Source organism: Serinus canaria, chromosome 11 (genome assembly GCF_022539315.1).
Source record: "Serinus canaria isolate serCan28SL12 chromosome 11, serCan2020, whole genome shotgun sequence".
Lineage (NCBI taxonomy): Eukaryota > Metazoa > Chordata > Aves > Passeriformes > Fringillidae > Serinus > Serinus canaria.
In genome coordinates, this window is record NC_066325.1 from 8,254,887 (window position 1) to 8,278,252 (window position 23,366).

The 23,366-nt window shown below is 39.9% G+C and overlaps 1 protein-coding gene across 7 annotated transcripts in view; it reads right to left on the reverse strand.

The window, feature by feature from the left end:
• Positions 1-23,366, reverse strand: part of ZNF423 (zinc finger protein 423) — a 221,796-nt gene that overhangs the window by 65,872 nt on the left and 132,558 nt on the right. For all 7 annotated transcript variants that reach the window (XM_030227724.2, XM_030227723.2, XM_018914570.3 and 4 more), the window contains one exon: positions 18,082-18,166. In XM_030227724.2, coding sequence (XP_030083584.1) covers positions 18,082-18,166 — 85 coding nt within the window. The remainder of the gene's footprint in view (positions 1-18,081; positions 18,167-23,366) is intronic.

Genomic DNA, 23,366 nt, shown 5'->3' on the forward strand with positions numbered 1-23,366 from the left:
ATTGAAGTGAAATAACGTATTCTGCTGAAGAGTAACATCCAAACAGTGATTACCTGGGGAAACAGGGGAACACGCACAACTCCATCTGGACATGGCAACAGAAAGAGCCACATCCCACGCTCAAGGCAATTGATTTGCCAGGGGATGAACACAGCCAGAACAGCCCAGTCCCTGCTGACTGAGCTCCCAAGGAGCCCAGAAGCACTCTGGCCTGCATCCTCCACTACAAGCAGTCAGATGTGCCAAGCCCATGGCTACCACAAGCACTGTGGTCCTTGCTCCTCTGCTTTTGGCCCTGTGTGAATTCAAGCTGCTGAGAGAGAATGACTGCCCTCCCTCATGTACGGTCTGGCAGCAGCAGGCGGGTGCAGCTGACCCTTGTCCTGTGCTTTCTCCTCTTTCCTCAGTTCTTTTGGCACAGTTGGGACTGGGGGTATCTTGGTTTCCAGTAAACGCATGAACCCCACAGAAAAGTTGGTGAAAACAGTGGGAGCTTTTGGAAGACCTTAGACCCCCAGAGAGGAGCACACAGCTCACCCATCATTACAGACCTCCTGTACCAAAAAAGCAATGCAGCACAGCACAGGCTCACAGGAGGACAAGAACCAGCCAGGCGAGGAGTCCCCCTGGAAAGGCTTTGGTGAAAAGTCCCTGCTGCTACTGAGCAATACCTTCAGCATGGACTTACAGAGGCACACAAAATCCCAGAGGATGGCTACAGAGGCACAGCCTTTTGCCATCCCCTGCCTTTTGTGAGTACAAAGGGACCCCCTCCCCTTCCCTGAAATGCTCCCAATGTTTCCCTGAGGCCCGGTGCTGTCCACTGGCTGGAGAAGCCATCAGCAACATCAGGCTGGTGAGGAGAAGCCCAGACAAGCCCTACAATCACTGTGACCATGGCAAAGCGTCCTGCTTGCAGCTGGCAGGGCTCCCATTACACCCCAGCTTCCCCAAGAACAGGATGGGAAAATGGAAAACCAATGGCAATAAAACAAAAAAAGCACCCAACAGCAAGGAGGAATGAGGTACCAGATTAATAATTTTCAGAATCATCCCAAACTTCCTCAGAGACCGGTAAGGAGCCACAGATGCTTTTGTTCTTCATGCCCATTTATTTTTAAGCCAGAAGTTCATACTGTATTTTCTGCCGGAAGAATATGATATTAAAAATGGGAAAATACTTCCATTACAGCATACCTTTGCCCAAGATTTTGTTACTGCCTGACTTACAGAAACCAGACAAAGAAATAAAACAAAAGTGGGGCGGGGGGAATGTTAAGCTTTCCATTTATTTAAAAATCTATATTATTTTATGATTCTGCTTTACTTTATGCTAAGGAAACTAACTCAAGACCTGATCAGGGTATCACTTTTCAAATGCCTAAATCCCTGTAAAGGTTTAGTGTCTGGCTGTGTGCATTTTGCTCAGTATTAACATGTTCAATGGAGTACTTTGATTTTTTTTTTTTTTTATCTAGACGCCAGAAGCTGGTGAATATATGCTTCATAGCTTCAGATAAACCTTTTGTTCTTCTGGGGCTGATCAGCTGGTGCGGCAGCGAGAGGGAGAGGAGGAAGGAAATTCACAGGGGCTCCACGGTTTCAAAAAGTCAAATTACCTCTGAGCCATGGCATTGCTGATAATTTAAATGAAAAAATATATATACAGGCTGCACCACACAACATCTCTACTGTTAGGACTTTTAATGAAGCCCCAGTTGTGATGACACTGAAGCAGGGAACGCTACGGTGGGATAATTACTTGGCTCCCTCGCAGCTGAGTTTCACAGATGCATTATTAACGGCACATTCCATGCCATAACGAGCACCGAATGTAGGTGGGATTCGCGAGCCGCGGCATCCGCCATTAGCAGGTTGGCGCAAACACAAATGAGTGTTTTCACAAAAGCATGCAAAGGTTGTGAAATTCCAATGAATTCTTTCACTGGAAAAAAGAGTTCAAGCTGCCATGACCGGATATGTCACCTCCCACGGCACGCTGCGCGCCCGGCGAGGCACCATGGGAAATTACAGAATCAGAATGCATTGATTTTTCTGTAGAAAATACAGGCGGCAGCCCTGATGAAGAATTAAGGAGGAAATGTAATAACCTAATTCTCCTCCAACCTCCTCACACGCACTCTTTCCAGCCCGGGCACCTGGCACCTCATCCAGACAATTGCCAGGTGAAAGACACAGATAAAAATTCGCTATTGCTTAAGCACATGGTGGAATACTGGGCTGAGTGCACCACCAGCTGCTTACACCAGGGCTGGACTTGGCCCACTTTGTCTGAATCTCATCAGCTTTAGGACACAACATTTCCAAGCAATACTTGTTTTATGCTACCACATGTTCTACGTTTTTCTCCATGACATTCATCTCCTAAACATTCCTTAGATACAAACCCTTAACAGGTTTTCTCCATAGAATACTATTTACAGTATAAGAAATTATTAATATTTCCTCCTCAAACTATACTGCATATGGCTTGAAAACTCTGGAGAATACTGAAAGAATTTTCCTTCTCTTTCACACAACATGCACAGAAAATATGACATTAATGTCTTCCTTTCTTAGGGGCAAGTTCCCCAGCCCTCGCCTCCATTCCTGCCTCCTCAATGGCACACAGGGTTAAGCCATTCCTCACTGCTGCACAGTAATGCTCATTTCCCTGTTTGCTGAAAAACTTTGGACTAAATGCAGTTACAAAATTAGTGGCAGCCCTGCCTTGCCTGTTTGGCTTTTTTTAAAGCTTCTATTTCAAGGTGACCCTTTTCCTACTTTGTGTGTCACCCCAAGTGTTGCTGCTCACATACTGAACCAACACTCTCCCAGTAATTAACACCAGCACTTAATGAAGTCCAGCTGCTGTGATGGCAAACTGAAGGGATGCCAGCCTTTGTAAACTAGTACTTGGGCTACTCCAGTTACAGCTGCTTTAAAACCATAGCAATCAACTTCTCTTTGCCTACTTCTCAGAGATAATTCTTACCAAATAAGACAAGTGTTCAAGATTAAGCATTTAATAATAAAGCTTATCTCTGAACTAATATTTCAAGCTGGAAATGATATAAAGGGCTGGATCAACTTAAATGAACACTGCAAAATTAATAAAAATCCCAAGCAGCAAATGAAAATCTAAAATGAAGATTTGCAATGTTAAATACATAAACCTTTAAAAGCCTTAGAAACACAGTTCCAAAGGGAAAATTGGAGACAGATTCTTCAGCAATATCTGGTCCTCTGAACTCTTTTCCTGATCCAGTATGAGAGACACTAACAGCAAATGCTTTATTAAAATAATGTTCTCTGCCAGTTATTTCATTACATGCAGGGACATGGCAGGGATACTAGGTGAATGCTTTTGGAGACTGTTTGAAAGGGTCTGCATTATAACTCATACCACATGGATTTTCAAACCTTCCACAGTTTACCTCTACATGTGCTTCTTGCTCTACTCCTTAATCTACCTCGCTGAAAATATTTCCCATGCAGAATTACCAATAACATTGCACAATTTAAGCATGTATTTCCTTAACTCCTCTTCACAGCCAAAAAAAAGGCAATTCAAAATTCCAAAAGATGCCTTCCTCTTCTCTCAGACCCTCATTTCTGCTTTCCATACCTATGCTGTACTCTCACTTCAGCTGAAAAGACATCCAGTTTGGGCTGGAGAGAGATCTGTGAGTTGAGTTCTCCCAGGAAGAGGAGTCCCAGCCTGCTGCCAGAGGTGGGCAAGCAGGAAGGGCCAGGGAAGGTGAGCTGGGCTGAGACAATGAAGGGCAGAACCCTGGCAGATGTACTTATTTTTCAAAATGACTAACAGAGATAATGGCTTCTACCATGATAAACAGTAAGTGGCATTTTAAAATGCATGTGGGAAGGGAACTGGCTAATTTACTTTCATTGGAACTAATTTACACATAGGTAATATGCATCAATTTACAAATATATTCAGCACCAGGAAATCAACAATTCTTCCAAGCAGGGGTTAACCCAAGGCTCAAGCCCTGCAGTTGGGCCAATTTTTCCACCAGAAACCTAACATAGCAGGATTGGTACTAAAAGTACATCCTCGATTATCCTGGATGTCCATGCCCCTGAGAATATAACTTAAAAACAAAATCATTAGCTTACACAATACCATAGTCCTTGAAAAATAAAGAAATTCTTGTGTACAGAGCAATGCTGACTTCCAAGCACAAATTCCTTTGTTTTCCTATGAGCTGCACTGAAATAATTGCATAACTTGGCAGCACCCTGCAACGTGTCAACAGTGCAGGGGCAGGAAGGTAGGAAAAACCAAAAGCCAAAAACCCAACTTTGGTGCAACTTACAGAAAATATTGAACATATGACACCATCTATTTTTCTTATTGTAGTTTTTATTTTAAATTATGCAGACTTTCACAGGGAAAGCCAATTTTTAGTCTCAAAAAGCTGTTGTGGTGAGGTTCTACAAGGGCAATCATGGGAATGGGACATGATAGCTCTGCATGGCACATCAGTAACAAGGCTCACAAACCTCTCACATGCATTGGCCTCCTTATAAGAGTCAACCATGAAAAAAAGGATGTTTACAACAAAAGGTATCTGATAACTATGATTATTCTGCCTTAAAACTGAACATTTTAGATTTCTTAGCTCCCTCTTTTGTTCAGTTTTAGTTCCTATGCTTGCTGCTTTCTGCTCTGCCCTGCTCTTTTTTTGCATGTTAGAACCCAGCATGACAAAAATCTTTGTAATCACCCCACTGATTTTAAAACAGGTGAGTGTTATTAGTTTCACCAAGAAAGAAAGTTCATAGATATATTTTAAATTCATTTTTCAAGTCATTCCATGAGGCAGCTACCCTGTTTTTTCTGCAATGATAAAGCTCACAACTTGCTAGCCTAGAAACTCAAGGGAATTGTCTACTTGAAAGTAGAGCCTGAACTGCTAAATATGGATTCATATCTGGATATTGAAACCAGCCTGCTTCCCAAACACTGGCTGTTCAGATCCATCCATGCAGTCTTTACTCAGACTTCAGGTTGCTTTAACATGCTGGTGGTACTCAAATGCACACAGACATTGAGCTCTGTATCCATGAAATGAAAGGTATTTTCTCTTTTGTCCTGGAGGCCTCTTTTTAAGTTACTGCATGCCACCACTCTGGAGTTCAGTAAAGAATGTAAAATAAATTCTGAAGAAAAAAAAAAATCCTTTTATTACAAAACTGACAGGCAGAGGAACTGAAGTTTCTTATAGGACACTGTCCTCTGTTCAAAATTTTTAGAATCCTCAAAATAAAGCTTGAACAGAAGAACAGACATTTTCAGATCATGCATGGAAAGTATAATCTGTAGACCTCTCAGTATTGCTGAATTGCTGATTTCAGCACTCTAAGGCACTGCTATATCTGCATAGGTGGTTAGTCCCTGTGTAGCAGTGTACAGACTCCATGGGCACGTGAGGAACTTCATGAATTAGGGGTATGACAGACGTGGCTCAGTCAGCATACAGTAATAGCTTTAAACCTGCCACAGGCAGTGCTTCAGAGATGTCACTGTCCCACACTGCTTTTAAAGAACAAGATTCAGGATTCTGGCATCCTGAACTTTAAACCTGCTCCTAAAATAGGCACATTTTGCTTAGACAAGACATAACCTTACTGTATAATAACTCAGAAATGTAATAAAGTTGGTTTTTTTCCTGCGAAGAAGTGGAAAAGAAGTGGAAAAGTGTTTCCACTGTCTTTAGATTGTTGGCTTTCATGTTCTTCAGTAAGTTCCCCTCTAGACTGCCACAAGTCCAGAGTCTTTCTGTAAGTAGAGTTGAGCACAGACAAACCTGCAAAGGATGCTGCTGCTAACCCTTCATCTCCTCTCAGAGCATGGCAAGGGTTGGTGCTGCCTCTCTTGTGCTCACTTTCCAGACAGGGAAATACTAATTGTCTTTTAAAAATCTCTATAGTATTTTGTCAATATTTTTTTATTACAGCAGAGCATGTATAAATATTTTATTGTAAACCAAGGGCCTAAAATAAACAGTTTAGTAAATAGTTATTACATTACAAGGAAAAACATCTGTGGAAACTGTTTTCCGTGTAATTATTCTTGCTATTTTACATTAGCTCTCAATGTGAATTTCTCTGGCTCTAATGTTTCACTTGTTCTAAATCTTCCTCCTTGTTGCTATTATTAAAATCTTAAAAAGGTGCCAAATCTTAAATGAAGAAAAAAAAAAAGATTCGCTAGAAATTATTCATATCACAGTGAGCCTCTACTAAACCTGGCAGGGGTGCAATATTTTCGGTGAAATTAACATAAAATATACAACTGCAAATTATCCAGGAAATAGCTATGTTCTTTACAGTGCACATTTACATTTGGTAAAAAATGTTCTACTTATCTGTCTAGCACAAAGCTCCAATCGCTTCCAAAGGCAGTTTTAAAGGGATAGTGATAGCTCTGCACAGGGAACACCATCCTTGCAGCGGCTCTAACAAATAGCTGGGGGGCAAAGTGACCTTCAGTAATTACTAGAGGTAACAGTCAGCACTGGACATTCCTTGTTTTGAATACTAAACATCTAATTTTAGATATATTTCCCTTTTGGTACGCTGGATGAATTTCCTCTCCTAGGCCTAAGTCCTTTCTACTAAACACAAGAAAAACTGTAATACCATGTAAAATGCAAATTTTGCTGTAAATATTTTATAAAATTGTTGCATACATCCCAAAAGCTATAGGTCTTAATTGAGAGCAGGCTATTTTTCCAGTCAATATATGGAAATGGAAAATGCTAATTCATGTTTTTCTACTTATGAAAAACCCTGGAGAATGGCAAAACCACAAATGCACTCACTTTAATATTATAAATATAATTTGGCTCCCTCTTTGCAGTCCCTGATGTCCTGGCTTTTATCTCCCAATGGCTGCAGAGGAAGAATCAGAGAATCGCTTTTACATCCCCTGCGCAGGAAGTTCCCCCCGCGTGCTGCCAGCTTGGCAAAAGAGCAACAGCCCGAGCTCCCAACCACGGCAAACAGGAACTGAAACAAGAAATTCCAGAGCTCCTGCACAGGAAACGAGCCTCACACGCCAGCAGACCTGCTCTGGATGAGTGGTGTGCACACTCAGCCCTGCTGGTCAGAGCTGTCACTGCCATGGGACGGTGGTGTGGAGGAGCAAGGCTGTCCTCCCCACACTGTCCCCCAGCCCCACGGCTCTGCCTTGCATTTATCTGTCTCCCTTCAGGGCAGCCAGTGGACTGGATAACAAAGCCTGGAAACCATCTCTCAGAAGTGGTACTGAATGTGACTAAAAGCCATTTAGCCTGCTCCAGCGAATGGTTACTTGTGCTTGCTTTTTTCATCCACTTTTCATTTCCCTGTCAAGAAAAAGACTGCTTTTTCCATCTTCTAGAAGAGAAATCATTAGGCTGTTAAAGTTAAAACTCTCCAAAGGTCACTGATGCTGGCTTTGAAGAGTGAAAATGATATAATTCCCCATTAGACTTTTAATCTCATGATTAGAGCTAAAGTTAACATGGCTGTTTCATTTTCTACCAGGCAAGAGTAAACTCATTTTTTCTTTCTCCACCAGAATACTTAATAGCATCCTATCTTGATGAGCAACATCTCCTAGTTAAACAGTATGAACAATGGAAATGCAAAATACTTTGGAGAGAGGTTTTGAATTTTTAAATGCTATTGATTAACCGTGAAAAGTCTTACTGCATGCAGCACAACAAAATCCACCCATGGAAATCCCTCATGAGGCAAAGAACCTACTCCTGGTTGACAAGACTGCAGTCCTTGCTGACACAGCAGTGAGACAAGAGGGAAGGATGCTTTTATTCCCAGTTTGAGCTCTTACTCCTACACCACTAGAACTTACCCTTAGAAATGGTTCTGATCCAGTAGTGCGAGTGAGTGTGGGTGGGACCCAACATGAAAGCCACCCCCCTTTAGCCTCCTCAGGGGTATTTAGATTTGCAAAAACCTTGCTGTAGAGTCTGTGGGGCAAGAATTTACAGGTGCACCCTGGTTTCAAAACCCAATGTACAGCGTTCACTGTTATTACAGGCAGACACATGAAAAAAAATTCAATTTTCTTCATTCAAGACAAAGTCTGATAACCAGCTAGTAAAACTCAGACTATAATTTCTTATTCAGTGTTCCACATGAGATGCATTTTGCTGAATTTAACATGTTTTGCTGTTAATGGATTTCACAGTGTGTTGCCATTTTTATACAGCTGTCCAAATAAAATGTTGTGTACAATGATGTGCTTTTACTGTATTGCTAGCTTGCAAATGGCAGCCGATTCCCCAGTTTAAGCCTGAGGAAAATGGGAAAACTCTTTGACTAGGCCATTTAAAGGTCTCTGGAGTTCTTTTCCTGGTAAATCATGGTCAAACAACAACAAAGATGCAAGTTAGATATAACTGCACCTTGTACATTTAAGATCTAATAGTATTTCCACTGGAACGAGAAATCAAACCTCAATATTTTCACTTTTGTATTTTTCTTTGCTGAACTAAGTCAAAAGATGTGTAAATTAAAAAGGCTTAGATTTAAAAAAAATTAAATTGTCCATCTAGATTTTCGCATGCTACATAAAGTAAATTAAGAAATAACATCTCATGATGTAAATTCCCCATCCCTTGGAAGGTCATCATTCAGGTTTGACACATTGTTGACATCAGTTTCTGACACATTAGAATTAGTCTTCTAAGGAAATTCTCTCCACTGATGTTCTGGAAGTGAAGGCACAGTTAATACCAGTTTAAAAATATTTTAAAGGCACAGGGAAGGCTGCTTTTCTTTTCTTTTTTTTTTTCCACCCCATATCACAGATTTTTTTTAAACGGTGAATTAAAAGTTGCTTGGGCCTTTTGGGGTTTTTGTTTGTTTAAGAAAAGGGGGGGATAAAAATGTAATTTCTTAACTAGAAAGTTAAACAAGGAGAAAAATGTCACTGGAATATTTTCTTCCCTTCAACTTTAGCTATCTATATCCAGCCCAGCTTGAATCAGTTACCATTCATTGCATGAGGTTTCATCATTTAACTTTTGTTGCCAATATTTATCCCTGGATATAACTCACAGTCATGGGGTTTAAGAACTATTTGTCCATACCCCAATAACGCATGATAGCTGATGCGTGCAAAACGTAACAACAGAGGACATGTCAGTGGTGCTGGCTGATGCTGATTCTTTAAAACACCCAAACTCTATCTGCAGCAAAACCTCAAACCAAAGGCTCTGCCTAGCCTGAGCCATGCTAAAAACCTTCCCAGTGAACATAGAACAGGGTTTCTTCAGTTGTGGCAGGACAAAACATTTTTCACTTTAAAAAATCATGATTTGCCACTTCTTTAGAGTTTGACATCACCACAGGCAAGTCTGACAGGGACAACCAGAAGTCCCCTACCTCAAGCTTATTGTGCAATCATCTAAAAAAGAAATTTAATTTTTAAAATGGCACACAATGGATCTGAGAAGTCATAATATTCAATTAAAACCCTTCTGAGTCCTAAAAAGGCACAAAGCTGTCAAAAGTTAGTAATAAATTGAATGAAGTCTGTGACAAGGAAGCAGCACATCTGCAGAGACCAGTTGAGAAAAGGCTTTACCTGTGCCAGGATTCTTGAAAAAAAAAAAAAAAAGGTACAAGTGCTTAAAAAGTTTACATGGGTTTCTTTCATGGGATCAGTTGTAAGGAACCTCAGGGCAGCAAAGTTTTCCTCCACAAATTCAAAAAAAAAGATGCCAGTACCCCAAACAAAGTATCCAGGGAGGCCTGTGTTTGATTTGACTTGCTTGCCAGCTATCACAAAACAGAAATAAATTTTAAGGTCATGTCAGTTGGTAACCTCCTGTTCCAGGAGAACAGATAAGATCTTCCTCAAGGTTAAGGATGCTGTTGAGTTTAAACTATAATTAAAGGCAACAGTCCAACTGCCTCACTCAACTACTTCCCAAGTAACAGAAGGTACAGACCTGGACTTTTAGCATATGAACTAACCCTTTTTCTCTGATAACTAGAGCTAGGGTTCAGCATTTGCATACCAGTACCCTTACTAATTCACCAGAAGGTTGTTTTGCAATCAAAAGAGGAAAAATAAACTCTTGTCAATGCTCAAAAGTGCTCAATAAAGAACCTCATATTCAGAAATTGTAAAATCCAGAACTTTATCAGCAGAAAAGGAATTTAACTATAGATTACTGATACTAAATACATTCTTCTCGCACTTTCCTATGACTGGAAACAGTCTGGAACCTTGTCTAGGTTCCCCCAAATAGGTAAAATGAGTATTTTATAACTCTGCCAAAGCTAATTCCTAGCTAACCCAAGTATGATGTCATTCCAGCTTCACTAACATTCACTACTTTGCTCTTTATTCACTTCTCATATATCATCTATTTTTCAGAAAAAGTCACTAAGTTTTCTGTCAGTCAAAAAAAATGGTATTGATAGCAGATATTTCCAAACCAGTGAAAAAAGAAGAAAGGGGGATAACATCTACATTATCCAGATAAAACTGTTACTTGCTAAAAAGCTCCCACAAAGAAATCAACACCTAAATTTTAAGAACAGAACAAATAGAGGCATTGGTCCCACAATTCACATGAGGAGAACAACGTCCTGAAAACATCATTTATGAAGTCTGAAGACTGCACTTAGAAATGGTGGTGGGTTTTTTCCTTCTTCCACCCCCAATAAATATTCTGGGGTTTTTTCCTCAAAAGTAGGACACAGAGGGGTGCTGACCTCTCCACCAGAAAGCAGAGTCATTTCACTATCTGTAGAGAGAACCCAAGCCCCATATGGTGAGGACTTGCTTTCTTTTCCAGATTCAAAGAGGGGCTAAGAAATTTCTTTGTGAACTTAGAAATACCTGGCCATATGCATATAAAAATATGTGAGAATAAGGCAGAAACTATCTCAGCAGACTTTTAAATACAAACATAAAACAGTTTTAAATGTGAGTTAATAAAATGAAGACCAAGTTACAGAGTTAGAAAAAATATTTCTACACAGGGTAAAGTTTATTGAAAATAGCATTTTTTGCTACACTCCCTAGCTGATATTGAAAAGCTGGGACTAGACTGAGGTGCTTGTAATGATAACTTTGAAGAACTATCACACTTAAAACTCAGACTGATTGCAGAAAAGGTGTTTTATCAACTGCTCCCTTTATGAATAAATATGAAACTACCAGGAAAATGTTTAAACAGGTGTAATCATCACTGCATATGAAAATTGAGTTTGGAGGCTGTAAGGAATCTTAACACAGTTAAGAAAGAATGAAAGCAATGTAACACTGTGCTCATTGCCCATTATGCATGTATCATGCAAAACAGGAATGTTGTCATAGCAGCTATAAAAATGTCAGTGAAAACTGAACTACTATTACCAAGTTTTAAATGAAATGAAAAATGCAAAAGGAATATGTGAATGAATATATTAAGGGAAATGTTATTTCTTTCCTGGTAAACAAGCAAACCAAAATACATTCTCACGGAATGGAGTAATTTGTGTAAACAAATATGCATAGGTAAGAATTGCAGGAGGCCACACATGCACAGGACAACTGGATAAAATTATTAAGATTTTGTATAATCAATTTTCTAGTATTAGAAAGGAAGGAACAGTAAAAACACAATGTTTTCAAGTTTCAAAGTAAGAAGCCAATTAAGTAATAGATTATATTGAGGCCAGTTTTGGTTATGCTAAATAAAAGAAGCTGCTTCTGTCTGTTAGCAATGGCAACCTGGCTTTCAGTAGGACTACACTGATAAAAAGTGTTGAAAAACAAATATTTCTAGCCTTTAATGCACTATACTCATTACAATATTTAGTGACTTGCAAATGTGGTTAATGCTAAAACTGATGGATGCAAAAAAAAAAAACCAAACCAAACCAAACCAAACCAAAAAAAAAAAAAAAAAAAAAAAAACCCAAAAAACCCAAAAAAACAAACCATCAAAAACCCAGGGCTTAGAGTTGGGTGAAATAACAGGAGACCCTTACTGGCATGAGCAGATTCCTGTGCCCAGGAGCCTGAGCCAGCAGCAAGCTCCACTTGGGCAAAGCCTCTCGAGCAGCACCAGCAGGAACCCAGCCAGTCCTGGGATTAAGGGTCCCAGGGACATGTGGAGAGAGAGACCCTGTATGGGTTCATCTCTAAAGGCAAGTGGCTTAGAGCACTTACACTGAACATTTTTCCCCCAAAATTAGTCTTTCTCAAAAGGCAGGTGTTGCAAAATGAAAGTCTAGTACATAGTGTTCATTAAGACAAGTCCACATAGAATTGGATATTGAAGCAAGTGCTGGGTAAATATAAGAAGATGGTACCTTCAATTCTGCATTAAAAGAGCAATTACTTGGAATATGCTTTACAAACATCAAAGTTGAAAAAACATTTCTGAGTTCCTAATGTGTCCATAATTAATTCACACATTCAGCAGTTGAGTCCAGAAATATGTTCCTGTTGATAATTTGCAAGTAATGCTTCAAAAACAATCTGGCACATTTTTATTTGCCTTAATGCCTGAAAGATATTACTAAGTGCTTTCTAATGTCACCATGTACATGCCTTAACTAACAGAAGTCCTCAGGTCCAAAGAAATAGGAATTTTACAAGAATTAAAGCTGCATGTCTTCCAATATTACCTACATTTATTTCATGTAAAGTAAAATATGTTTTACTATAAGAGAGATTCTGAAAAGCATTAGCTGTCCTCAGCTTAATGAGAATGAGGAACAAAGTGCTTCACAAGATCAGGCCTGAGTCTAAGAAATGCTTCACATCCTCATCAGAGGATGCCCAGGGCTAAGTCTCTTCATATATATAAAAGTCAGTTCTACAAAAATAAACCTTACCTACATCCTTGTCACATGCATTCAGAATCTGTTGTGACAGGAGGGAGTTCAAGACCATCCAAAATGACTCAGAACTGTTATTCATACGATATCTAAATTAGCAATTTTGTTAAGATCTAAGTTTATGAACTTTATGTTTCATGATCAAAATCAAAAGATAAAATCATTTGTTTCAATTTTTAAACACAAACCAAAAATATAACTGGGAATATATTGATTTATGCTTGATTTGAGTACAATCTCAACCCCTTCACCTCTGTACTTATTTCATCTCAGTGACTGAGCTTGGTATCAACTGCTAATTCTTCTGAACATAAAATGTGTTTTCTAAACTGCTGCTTTTTAGAAAATTATTTCTGTAGTTACTATTGCAGTTGGACCTTTTCCAAGCACCCAACTTATTTTTTTATTTTAAAATATTGTGTTATTTTAAAATGTTAACAAAATAACAGACCTATAGTTGGCCATTATTTTGTTTCAAATACTTGCATGCATTTAAAAGAAATGTAACTGCAGATGGATGTTTTTCCTTCTCTTTTGTGTTTAATTCTGGCAGAGTGTTTCCAGAACTTGAAACATGATCTCTAAGGGCAGGAAAGGTAATTAAGATCCTTGGAGTCCTATGGTACACACAATGTATGATACGCCGTGGCTTGGGGCAGTACTCAGAAAACTCTCCCAAACGCGGTGTTTAACTTTGTCAACCCCATCCCATCAAACAGGGAGGAATTTATCCAGGCTGCAGTTCAAGAACTGGACCACAGAACAATTTCACTGTGACTTCTGGAAGCTTTCCCTTCAGCACTCCCCTCTGTCCCCAGCGGCTCCCAAAGCTCAGACAGGGCCTCATGTTCACATCACAAACACATCCAGCCTTGCCCCTCCTCCCCTGCTCACCAGTGCTCCTTCCTGGCTCCTGGCAAGGAGCACTGGCAATTCCACAGGAAGGACAGGAGTGGCACTGGGGCAGGGCTCTGCTGAGCTCCGAGCACTGGGACAGCCTCTCATGGGCCCACAAACACTCACAGTCCTTTGGAGCCAGAGGCAGGAGGAATGTTACAGCAATCCCAGTGTTGGAGCACAAACCAGGAGTCATTATTTTCCTGTTCCAGCACTAACCGAGCCCCAGTTGAGCTTCCTGTGCACATTTGCCAGGAGACTTTCTTGGAGAATGGAGAAAGAGTTGGGACAGCTGTTCATGTTCTTTGAATGTTCAATGGAAAACATGCCCCACCTAACTGGGACAGAGAGAAGTACTGCTGGGCCCCCTTCCCTTACCCAAAGAGCCGAGAGCTCTGGCAGGGATCAAATGCACTTCCCCTTGATACAGGCAACCTGACCTACCCAGAGAGCAAATCTGTGGAATTATGTGCCCCTGAAAAATATCAATTAGGGAACCCGGCCTGGCTGCGGGAAGAGCACAGCTGTAAAAACCCAACAGGAAAACCCTGGGCCTAATCCTTATTTCCCTGTGCAGGGCTCTGAGCGGATTTCCCTTGGCAGTGCAGGATGGGAGCACCACTGCCCCCACGGGGACTTGGCGGTGGCTCTGCCATGGAGGCTGAAGCTCCAGGGCTCCCCCAGCCACGGGCAGAGGCTGCACTGACAGATTTCCCCACTGTGGCTGCTGCCATGGCTGCTCAGTGCCCCCCATAGAGCCCCGGGCCCGCAGGCCCATCCTCCCCTCATCTAATAGAGACGGCAGATCAGAGGCAGAGCTCGGTGGGGAGAAAAGGGGGAGAGGCTTTAAACATTGCCAGGTCAGCACAACAGGAGGTAAGCAAGTACAGAGGCAGCAAGAACTGCTGCAAGTTTTTGATATAGTCCCAGGTGGACTCCCCAATGCCTGTAAATGTTTCAAAGGGGGATCCCCTTTCTGTGGGCATGGAAATGTTTCAAAGGAGCCCCAATTGGTGCAATGTTTCAAAGACTACTGCTCTCTAAAAATTCCAACCCGAACTACCCCCTTAGCTGAAAACCTTCCTAAACAGATCCCTTCCTGGCTAACCCCAGCTGAGGAGATCTGTTCTGCCACACAGAGCCCTCCTACAGGCCCCAGCATCAGCTGAAGCAAAACATCTCCTGTTTCCCTCCTCTGGGGATGGATCCAGCCTGCTCCTTCCCTGGGGACCCCATGAAGGACCCAATGTGCCTCTGTGTTTGTGCACAGGATATGAAGGGCTGGAGTGCAGCAGGGTAATTTTTCAAAGCGGTGTGTGGGAGTAGCTCTGGAAATTCTCTTCATACTGCTTTGAAAAAAATCAACCCCCTACATCCATGAATTATGAACAGGGCCTCCATCTCCAGACTGAAGGGATGAGGGATGCACAGCCAACTTAACTGGATGCAGTTTTTAAGGCCATGATGTCAGAAATAATGGAATTCTTTAATCATATTACGGATGCTGCTGCCTAAAAGGTATCACTGCTACAGAGCAGGGATTCCTTTGCTGACAGTCACTTGATCAGAATAAAACTGTAAGCAAGTGCTTAAGATATCTCAACTATTGATTTTGTGCTTCTCAAAGTATGAGAAGAAAGTGCTGCTGAGTCTTGGATTATCAAAGCCAAGGGATTTTTTACCTAAAAATTACATGTCAAGGCTAACTTCATTGTCTTGGCTCTCCTCAAATTCAAAAGAGAGATAAAAATCTCTCCCTGGAAATGCTTATCCTACTCAAACTCTTATCTTAGATTGGTATCAATCATTCATTTTCCCTGGACAGCATCTCAATGACTATATTAAACCAGACACCTTAATTTTAGACAGATACAAGTTCATTGAGATGAGGCCAGCCCTAAGCTCCTGAGGACACAGTCTGAGGGTAAGTTCCTCCTGTCTCCCAAACACCTGCATGTTCACCTGGAGACCTCAGTGTCCCTCCAGCACAAACAAATCTTCATCTGTAGATTTTCAATTGACAATGATGACATTAATAATTCCTGTGAACTTGACCTGGGCTGCAGACATAGCTATATTTCTCCTGCTGCCCATCTGGCTAGACTTGGTCTAACACTGAGAAGGAAAACTCTTGCACCCCTTACCAGTACTAAACCAGCCTAAGCAGTAGGAAGGCATGTGCAAGTCTGTCCTAAGGCCTGAATAAGGGAACAAAGTGCTCAGGTTTTGACCAAGGGGGACAGGAGCAAGCACAAGAGGCAGTTAGTCTCTCTCCCTACTGTTACCATCCCAGGACTATATAAATTAGCACCAACAATCTGAACAGCATTTGTTGCTGAAGAAATGCTGACATCTAGCCTCTCCTTTTCCCTTCAGTATTCCCCAGTAAAGAACAAATACCAATGAGCAAACTCACTGGAAACACCTTTTTTGTGAGCAGTTGCATGTCCTGAAGGAGAGGGGGCCCAGAAGGGTTGTGAACTGAGATGCCCAGAGTGAGAGGAAGTTTGGATCCATATTAAAGGTTTTTACACATTACTCTTTCCTAAACTGAACCACTAAAAGCAGTGATGACCTTAACTTAATGCACATACCTCAGCAAAGGAACATGAAGATATGACACCACAGTGGAATTATCACATTTTATCTTACCACACCCTGATACTAACAATGTCCTAGGTGTACAGCACTGGGCCCACAGCACTTTTGTACTATATAGAATTCCCCCAAATATTAAAGTAACTGATGTACAGCTTCAAGGAAACAGTGGGTACAGTTTTCACAAATAACAGCACCATGAGTTTCACAGCCTCCAATGCCTTCTACACCTGTTGTCTTCCAAAGGTGCTAAGAACTTTGTAGGGTCATGTGTATAATTGTATATTATTCCAGACAGCACTAATATGGACATATACATAAATAAACTTCACATATTGGTTACTGGAAAATGAAGAAATTACATTTTTCCAAAAGGGAAAAAATAGTTCCCCTCGAATCAAGCAGAACCTTAACTCAGCATTTCATGACCTTTGTATTTAAAAATCACTTACTAGCTACTGGATCACAAATTAAGTTGAAACAAGTGCTAAGCTGGCTAAGGACTTCTTTCTCAAAATCTAGGAGGGAGCAACATGAAATCACCATGGTCCAATTAACAAGGATCTCACTCTTCAAGCTTGCAAACAAGAGATTACAATTAACACCTGCTACAAAAGCAAACACTTTTAGATATCTTTATCTTAACCTGCTTGACATTAACTTAAAACTCCTGCCTGGCTCTTGGATGAAAATGATTGTGACTGATATGTATGTTTTTCATTTGGGGGTAGGGGTTTGAAGAGTGTGTCAGTCCACATTTCTCTCTCTCTGGTATTTATGCATAATCCACTTCAAAGCTAATAGGAGTTACATACCAAAATTGATGGGAGAATAATTTCCTAAATGTAAAATTGCTGAAGGAAAACCATTATGCTTATGGGAGATAAATGCTGCATAGGAAAGTATGAGACACAGAGAGCACTGTCAGGTCCTTGAAGGGTCTCATCCAACACATGCCTACAGTGGCATGTGTAAGTAGCCACTGACCAAAATAAACTGACCTCTTGGGCCAACACATATATTTATAACATCTGTCCATACAGGAAGAAACCTTCCTTTGTGTTCATCAGAGAAGCAATCACAGCTGCAGCAGAAGTACAACCCATCAGGTTACAACAATGCTTTTACTAACTCCTGTGACAGGACTGTCACAGAAGGCAGAAAGCACTGATTTTTAAAACATTTGTATGTCTGAAAAGCTGAACTTTCTGAAGTCCAGAATTGTTGGGAAAAGTAGAAAAAACCCACTGAAATAACTCTCTAAGTGTTTTGTTTTGACAGTGTTCCTCAGGAATTCACCACACTTAGCTGGGAAAATGCTAGCAGTTACATCTATTCAATGTCATGACATACAAAATTGAAACATAATTGCTCCTAAGTGGTTGACAACTGGCAAGTACTTTTTACACAGATAGAAATTTATGCTATCAAATGGAAGATACTGTCAAAAGTTTGATTTTAATATAAATGAAAATGCTACATGAGGACTCAGAAGGATAAGGAAAAAGCTCAGCAGTAACACTTTTATAACCACATATTTAAAAAGCTTTGAAGTAAAGAATCATTACATCAAAATAATTTTCCTTGACAAATAAAAAAAAATAAATTACAGCATGAATCTTAACAAGTTATTAGAATAGTGAATGTCAAAGAGTAGCAAAAAACAAGCAGCCAATGAGTGGCCTAGTGTAAAGAATGTCTTACCAATCATATGGTTAGCGACATGGATTTGTATCTCTCTCTCATTCTCAAAGGTCATCTGGCACTTGATGCATTGATAGGTCTTTTTCTGTTTAATAACCAAAAAGAGATTAGAGAAAACTGCACTGTAGCATAAGGCAAGTGTGATCATGAATACAGCATGTTATATGCTTCAAATTTCCTCCACCGAGGCCTTTTTTTGCCCATATATCCCCAGGCCAGGCTTTTCTGGGACCATAAACACAATCTCTAATTAACAACGTGCTTTAGGAGAAATTTTAATTTCAACTTTAAAAATTTCAAATTACGCTACTTGAAAATCTGACTGAGTACCTGAGCCACAAGGAGTTTGCACCTGTCATTTAACCCATTGCAGTAAAATTCCCCCAGAGTGAAATAAAAGACAGAAAAGTAACTGTTTTCAGAGTAAGATCAACTTTCTCAAAAAATTCCCCCTTTCATTAAACTCAACCCAGAGTATGCAGAGCACCTACAGTTACTTGGTGAAGTGAAGGAAATAATGCATTTTGTATTAGTCTCTAATCAGAAATCTTGAAAAAATTGTATTACCACAAAGAACTGTTTCCTGGTACAATCTGTTAATATTTTCTCCATCTCAAAGTCATACCATACTAGCTGCAGAAGTCAGGAGACAGTGTGAAGAGGCAATTACATGAGCCATTTATTCAAATGGAAAATGGGGTTTGCACTCAGATTTACAGTGATGTGTGTACTTGTGCAACATGGCAGGAAAAAATCCAAGGAACCACCTACAGAAATTAAACTTGACTTGTCAACAAGTTGGACATCCAGCTTAGGGGGAAAAAAAAACAAAAAAAAAAAAAATCAAAAATCAAAAATCAAAAATCGTGAAGGCTAAGCTTTTGTACACTTGCAAACACTCTTATTTCCCAAAGCAGAAGAATGTATGGTGCTTTGGCTTGATGTACATGCTTATTTACTGCATATGAATATGCTATCTAAATAGACATTTTTTGATGTGTAATTTTAAAAAATTGGGCCTTTTGTGCCTACTTGTTTCTGGAGAATAATTCCCACTGCCAAAATTGCCACTAGGCACAAGCACAAGGTCTGCATCCCACGGCCAAAGCTGGTGGCAGCAGAACACACATGAAACCTCTGTGTGCTGGCCACAAGGGATGGATGAGAACCCCAAATCAACAGCAGCACAGAGAAGCCCAATTCAGTAAATGACACCCTGTCAACCTTTTGAAGGAAAATAGTTTGGAGGGTACTTTTTGTGTACTTTTAGATGCCCATTATTTTTTCTCCAGCCTCCACCTCACACCCAGTTATAGAACCCCATTTTTAGGACAGCAGTAATAAGTCAGAAGTTTTGAGTTAAACAGAGGAGTTGCTGTCACCCCCTCTGTGCATGGGATCCAATTTCCTCAAGCACCTGCTGAGGAAAGAACAAATTAGGTGCTACCAAGAGCTTAACTACTTCCCATGTCATCAATGGCAACAAGGTAGCCTGCTGGAAGCTAATGAACAGGCTGTAACACCATAATAACAAATGCACCATGGAAGTTAGGCATATTCCATGAATTCTGTACCAGTGTGCCTTTGCTTAGAAAGGGCTTTCTAGGCTAAAACAGCAATGGGTGATTAACATGATAATGGGAAGAAGGCCATACTCCATTGGCCGGAAGCTGAAACAGCCAACCATATAAAAGGAAATAGTTTGGATTGGCTAGTTATCCCTAGGCAGCTCAAGAAAGTATCCTCCTGGAGTCCATTTGGAAATCAAGGCTGTTAATGGAAAAGCAGCTGGATTTCTGCAGCACTCTTTCTGGGGAATCTGTTCTGGCAGACGAGCGCAGCACACGCACGTACACATGTCCTCACAAACACACTGGCACACGCATGCTGAGGGCTCCTAACTTCAAAATAAAACAAAACACAAAAAACCTTGAAAGAGCAAAACAGGATTGGGTAGTGACTGATTCATGTGGTCACCTTTAAAACTTGAAGCCTTCCTCTTCCTTAAAACTTCAAAGCTAAGTTCTGTGCCTTGTCCAATGCTGATTTCAGCTATGAGGGCTCCCTCAGTAACCAGCTAGAGGACAGTATTTCAGCCTGACTCTATTTCAAACCTTCCAAGTTATATTTAACACAGATAAATGATTCATTTTTAATTGATTTGGTGCTTCTGAAAGCTACTTACTAACAGATCTGGAGACAGGATGTCTTTGTTTACCCACAGATGCAGTGCTAGCTCCTCCACACCATTTCACAATCTTATAAAACACTCTGCTTGGCATGAGGAGCCCTCAGCAGATTTCAGACTTCCTCACTGTGCTACCTTTAGCCTCAGCTGAGACCTGTGCATGCAGATGAGCAGTTTAAGCAAGGTGATGGCTCCTGTTACAGGGCACCCCACTTGAAATAGAGAGAGGTTAAATGGCCTATACAGGTCTCAAAATAACTACAGCTAGATTAGCACCCAAGGGTATCTGCAAGGGGTGGAAGAGCTGATTTTTTGGCCCATTAATAACTGCCTTTAAAAGAATGTCCCAAAACATCCTTCTGTTATCAGTAAATGGGAAGTACTAGTTTTAATACAACTATAATTAGTTGTGGTACCAAATATGATCTTCTATTATTACTTTTCTGCTTTATGAACATTATTAATGGATCAGTTATCTTTTTGTAAAGTTTTATCTTCACAAGTGGTGACAGCAAAGGTGCCCTCACTCTGAGGAGCTAACAGAGTCTAGGTGATGGCATCTAGGTGATAAGAGAGACCAGATGAGCAGGCCTTCAGCTGAGAGCTCATTCCCCACAAATGTTAAGATATTTAATTCTAGTCTTGGCACACAATTGTAGTAATAACAACAGAGGGTTCTGTTTTCTTTTCTGAAGTATCTATTGTTCCCATGGGTTTTCCAGACTATCCTCCTTTAAATCTGGAAATAGTTTCCTGTTCCACAAAGAAAATATTCCTCCATTCAAGTGGATTTACAAGGGAAGAGAAGGGTTGTGGGGGAGAACAAAGAGAGGGAACTGAGTCCAAGAAAGTGTGCAGGGGAAAAGAAACTGAATAAAGGAACACAATAGGATTTATTCTTCCAACTTTCTATGCTACCTCCTTTGCGTCTTCACTCCAAATAACCTAGGTGGGCTAAAAATAGTAACACCATTCAAGATGAAAAGTCTAAAGTCTAAACATTTGCCACTGTTAATGCTAAACAAGCATTTTTCATGATACCTGTGGTACAAAATAAAGCTAAATCTGTGTAAGAGAAAGTGACTTGAAATGTGACTGTTTGCAGTATCAAGAAATGAAAAATCTCAATACTAAATGATTTGTCACGTTTCTTAAGATATGCACATTCCTCTAGAAGGCTTGTGGAAATGAATTAATAAAATGTATTCAGAACTGAAGGTGAGAAACACAGAAAGATATTCAGAAAAACAGGGAAGCGTCACCTATGATGAGATCTTAATGTAATATAAAAAAGGCCTTGAACTATTCTTGTGTCAGATACTGGAATAATACCATTATCTGTGATGCTCATATGAAAAAACACTTTCAGTCCTATCCAAACAGAATAGCTCACACAAAACTATATGAATGAAACAAAAATGGATGTTAAAGGAATCTTTTACTACTAAGATGTATTTTATTTATTCCTCTTAGTGATGTCTCTTGCAGAATACCATTGACTTGTCTTAAAACTCCTAAAAACAAATCCTCCAAAGAGGATGTTGCCATATATACACTGCAAAAACTGTGCCTGCCTGGAAATCTGTCATGTTGATCAACATGAATGGATCCTAGGCAGGCATTCTAGAAAACAAGCATGATCAATTTGCAGGTTTTCTTCCTGTTTGTGGGCCATACTAAAAATGTGAGGAAGACAGACTACAGCAGGATCTTTAAGGGTTATGTGTTTTCTTTCAGTCTTATGGATTAAAAAAACAAGCCTGTCAAGCAATTCTGAGTATTTTTCAATGCTCCTCTAGCTGTCAGCTATTAATCTTCAGAATAAAACCTCAAATAATTTAATGTAAAAAACCAAAACAAAATATAACAAAATGATCATACTTTGTTTGTGGTGCTATATGCACTTGCATATAGACACAAACTTAAATACCTCCAGTAAAAAGGAATTGTTCAGTTTCTCCTGTTCTGTTTTTCTTCCCAGATACTCAGTTCATCAAGGGCTAATATTTATTTCCTCCCTTTCTTTCACTTTGGGGTTAAATCTTCATTTAAGTTCTTTTTCCAGCAATTCCTTTAGGTTTCCACACTCACCTCTTCTATCAAAAAGCAAATAACACCTGGTGGAGCAACTTCTGACAGGGAAAGAAGTTACAGATTTTATATGTTATTATCACCTTTTCCATTTGCTTGGATTTCATTTGGTTTATTCTTATTTACTCTGAAATATATACCCACTAACTTAAAAATCTAATCTACCTGTATGATCCACCTGACTGTATCTTATCCTAATCTTCAACTGCTCTTCTATTTAAGAAAGAAAAATAAATTAGTAGTTTAAAAAATGAAATGTAGAAATATTCAAGAGCTGGAGAGAAGTAGCTGTTCTCTGAACACATGCAGATCACTCTACATGCACTGTGCACTGCAGATTGCTCCATTACAGTGGTATTTTACCTGTGTGCAATACACTAACGAGATGACAAGAGAGTTCATGTTCAACTTGCTTGGCTTTTCTATGAAGCCAATGAAGTTAAGTAAACACTGTTCTTGAATGCAGAGATGTTTCACCATTTAAAAGCCAGTATAATTCTTTGAAAATCTCTCTACTAGGCAAACACAAAGGGCACTCATTGCCTTCAGAACCCTGAGTGAAACACCAATAGTTTTAATAGTGAACTGATATCAGATTCAGGTCTTGTACCTATAATGAAGGATAAGATAATTAATTATTCCTAATAGCAATATATATATTCCTGGGATGCTTATCTCTGATATTAGCATATGTGCAGGCCACAGACACCAGTAAGTTACCATTTGCCATCATCACAAATGCAGATTTTTCATTATCTTTTATAAAGAAACTCAGAACTTCCCTCATGGGAGGAAATTCAAAGCATTTACCTTATTGAAGAACTTAAAATTTTCCCCTGAGACAACAAGTATAACAAGTATGGAAGCTGTCACTGAAAAGAAAGAGTTAAAGCAAGAAATAAGACAGAAAATGGCAATGTGTTCTGCTAGCTGATAAGGAAAGAAAAGGTAATTCCATAGGTGCAGAAATACAAATTAGTCCTACCTAATAGAACAGAAGTATTTT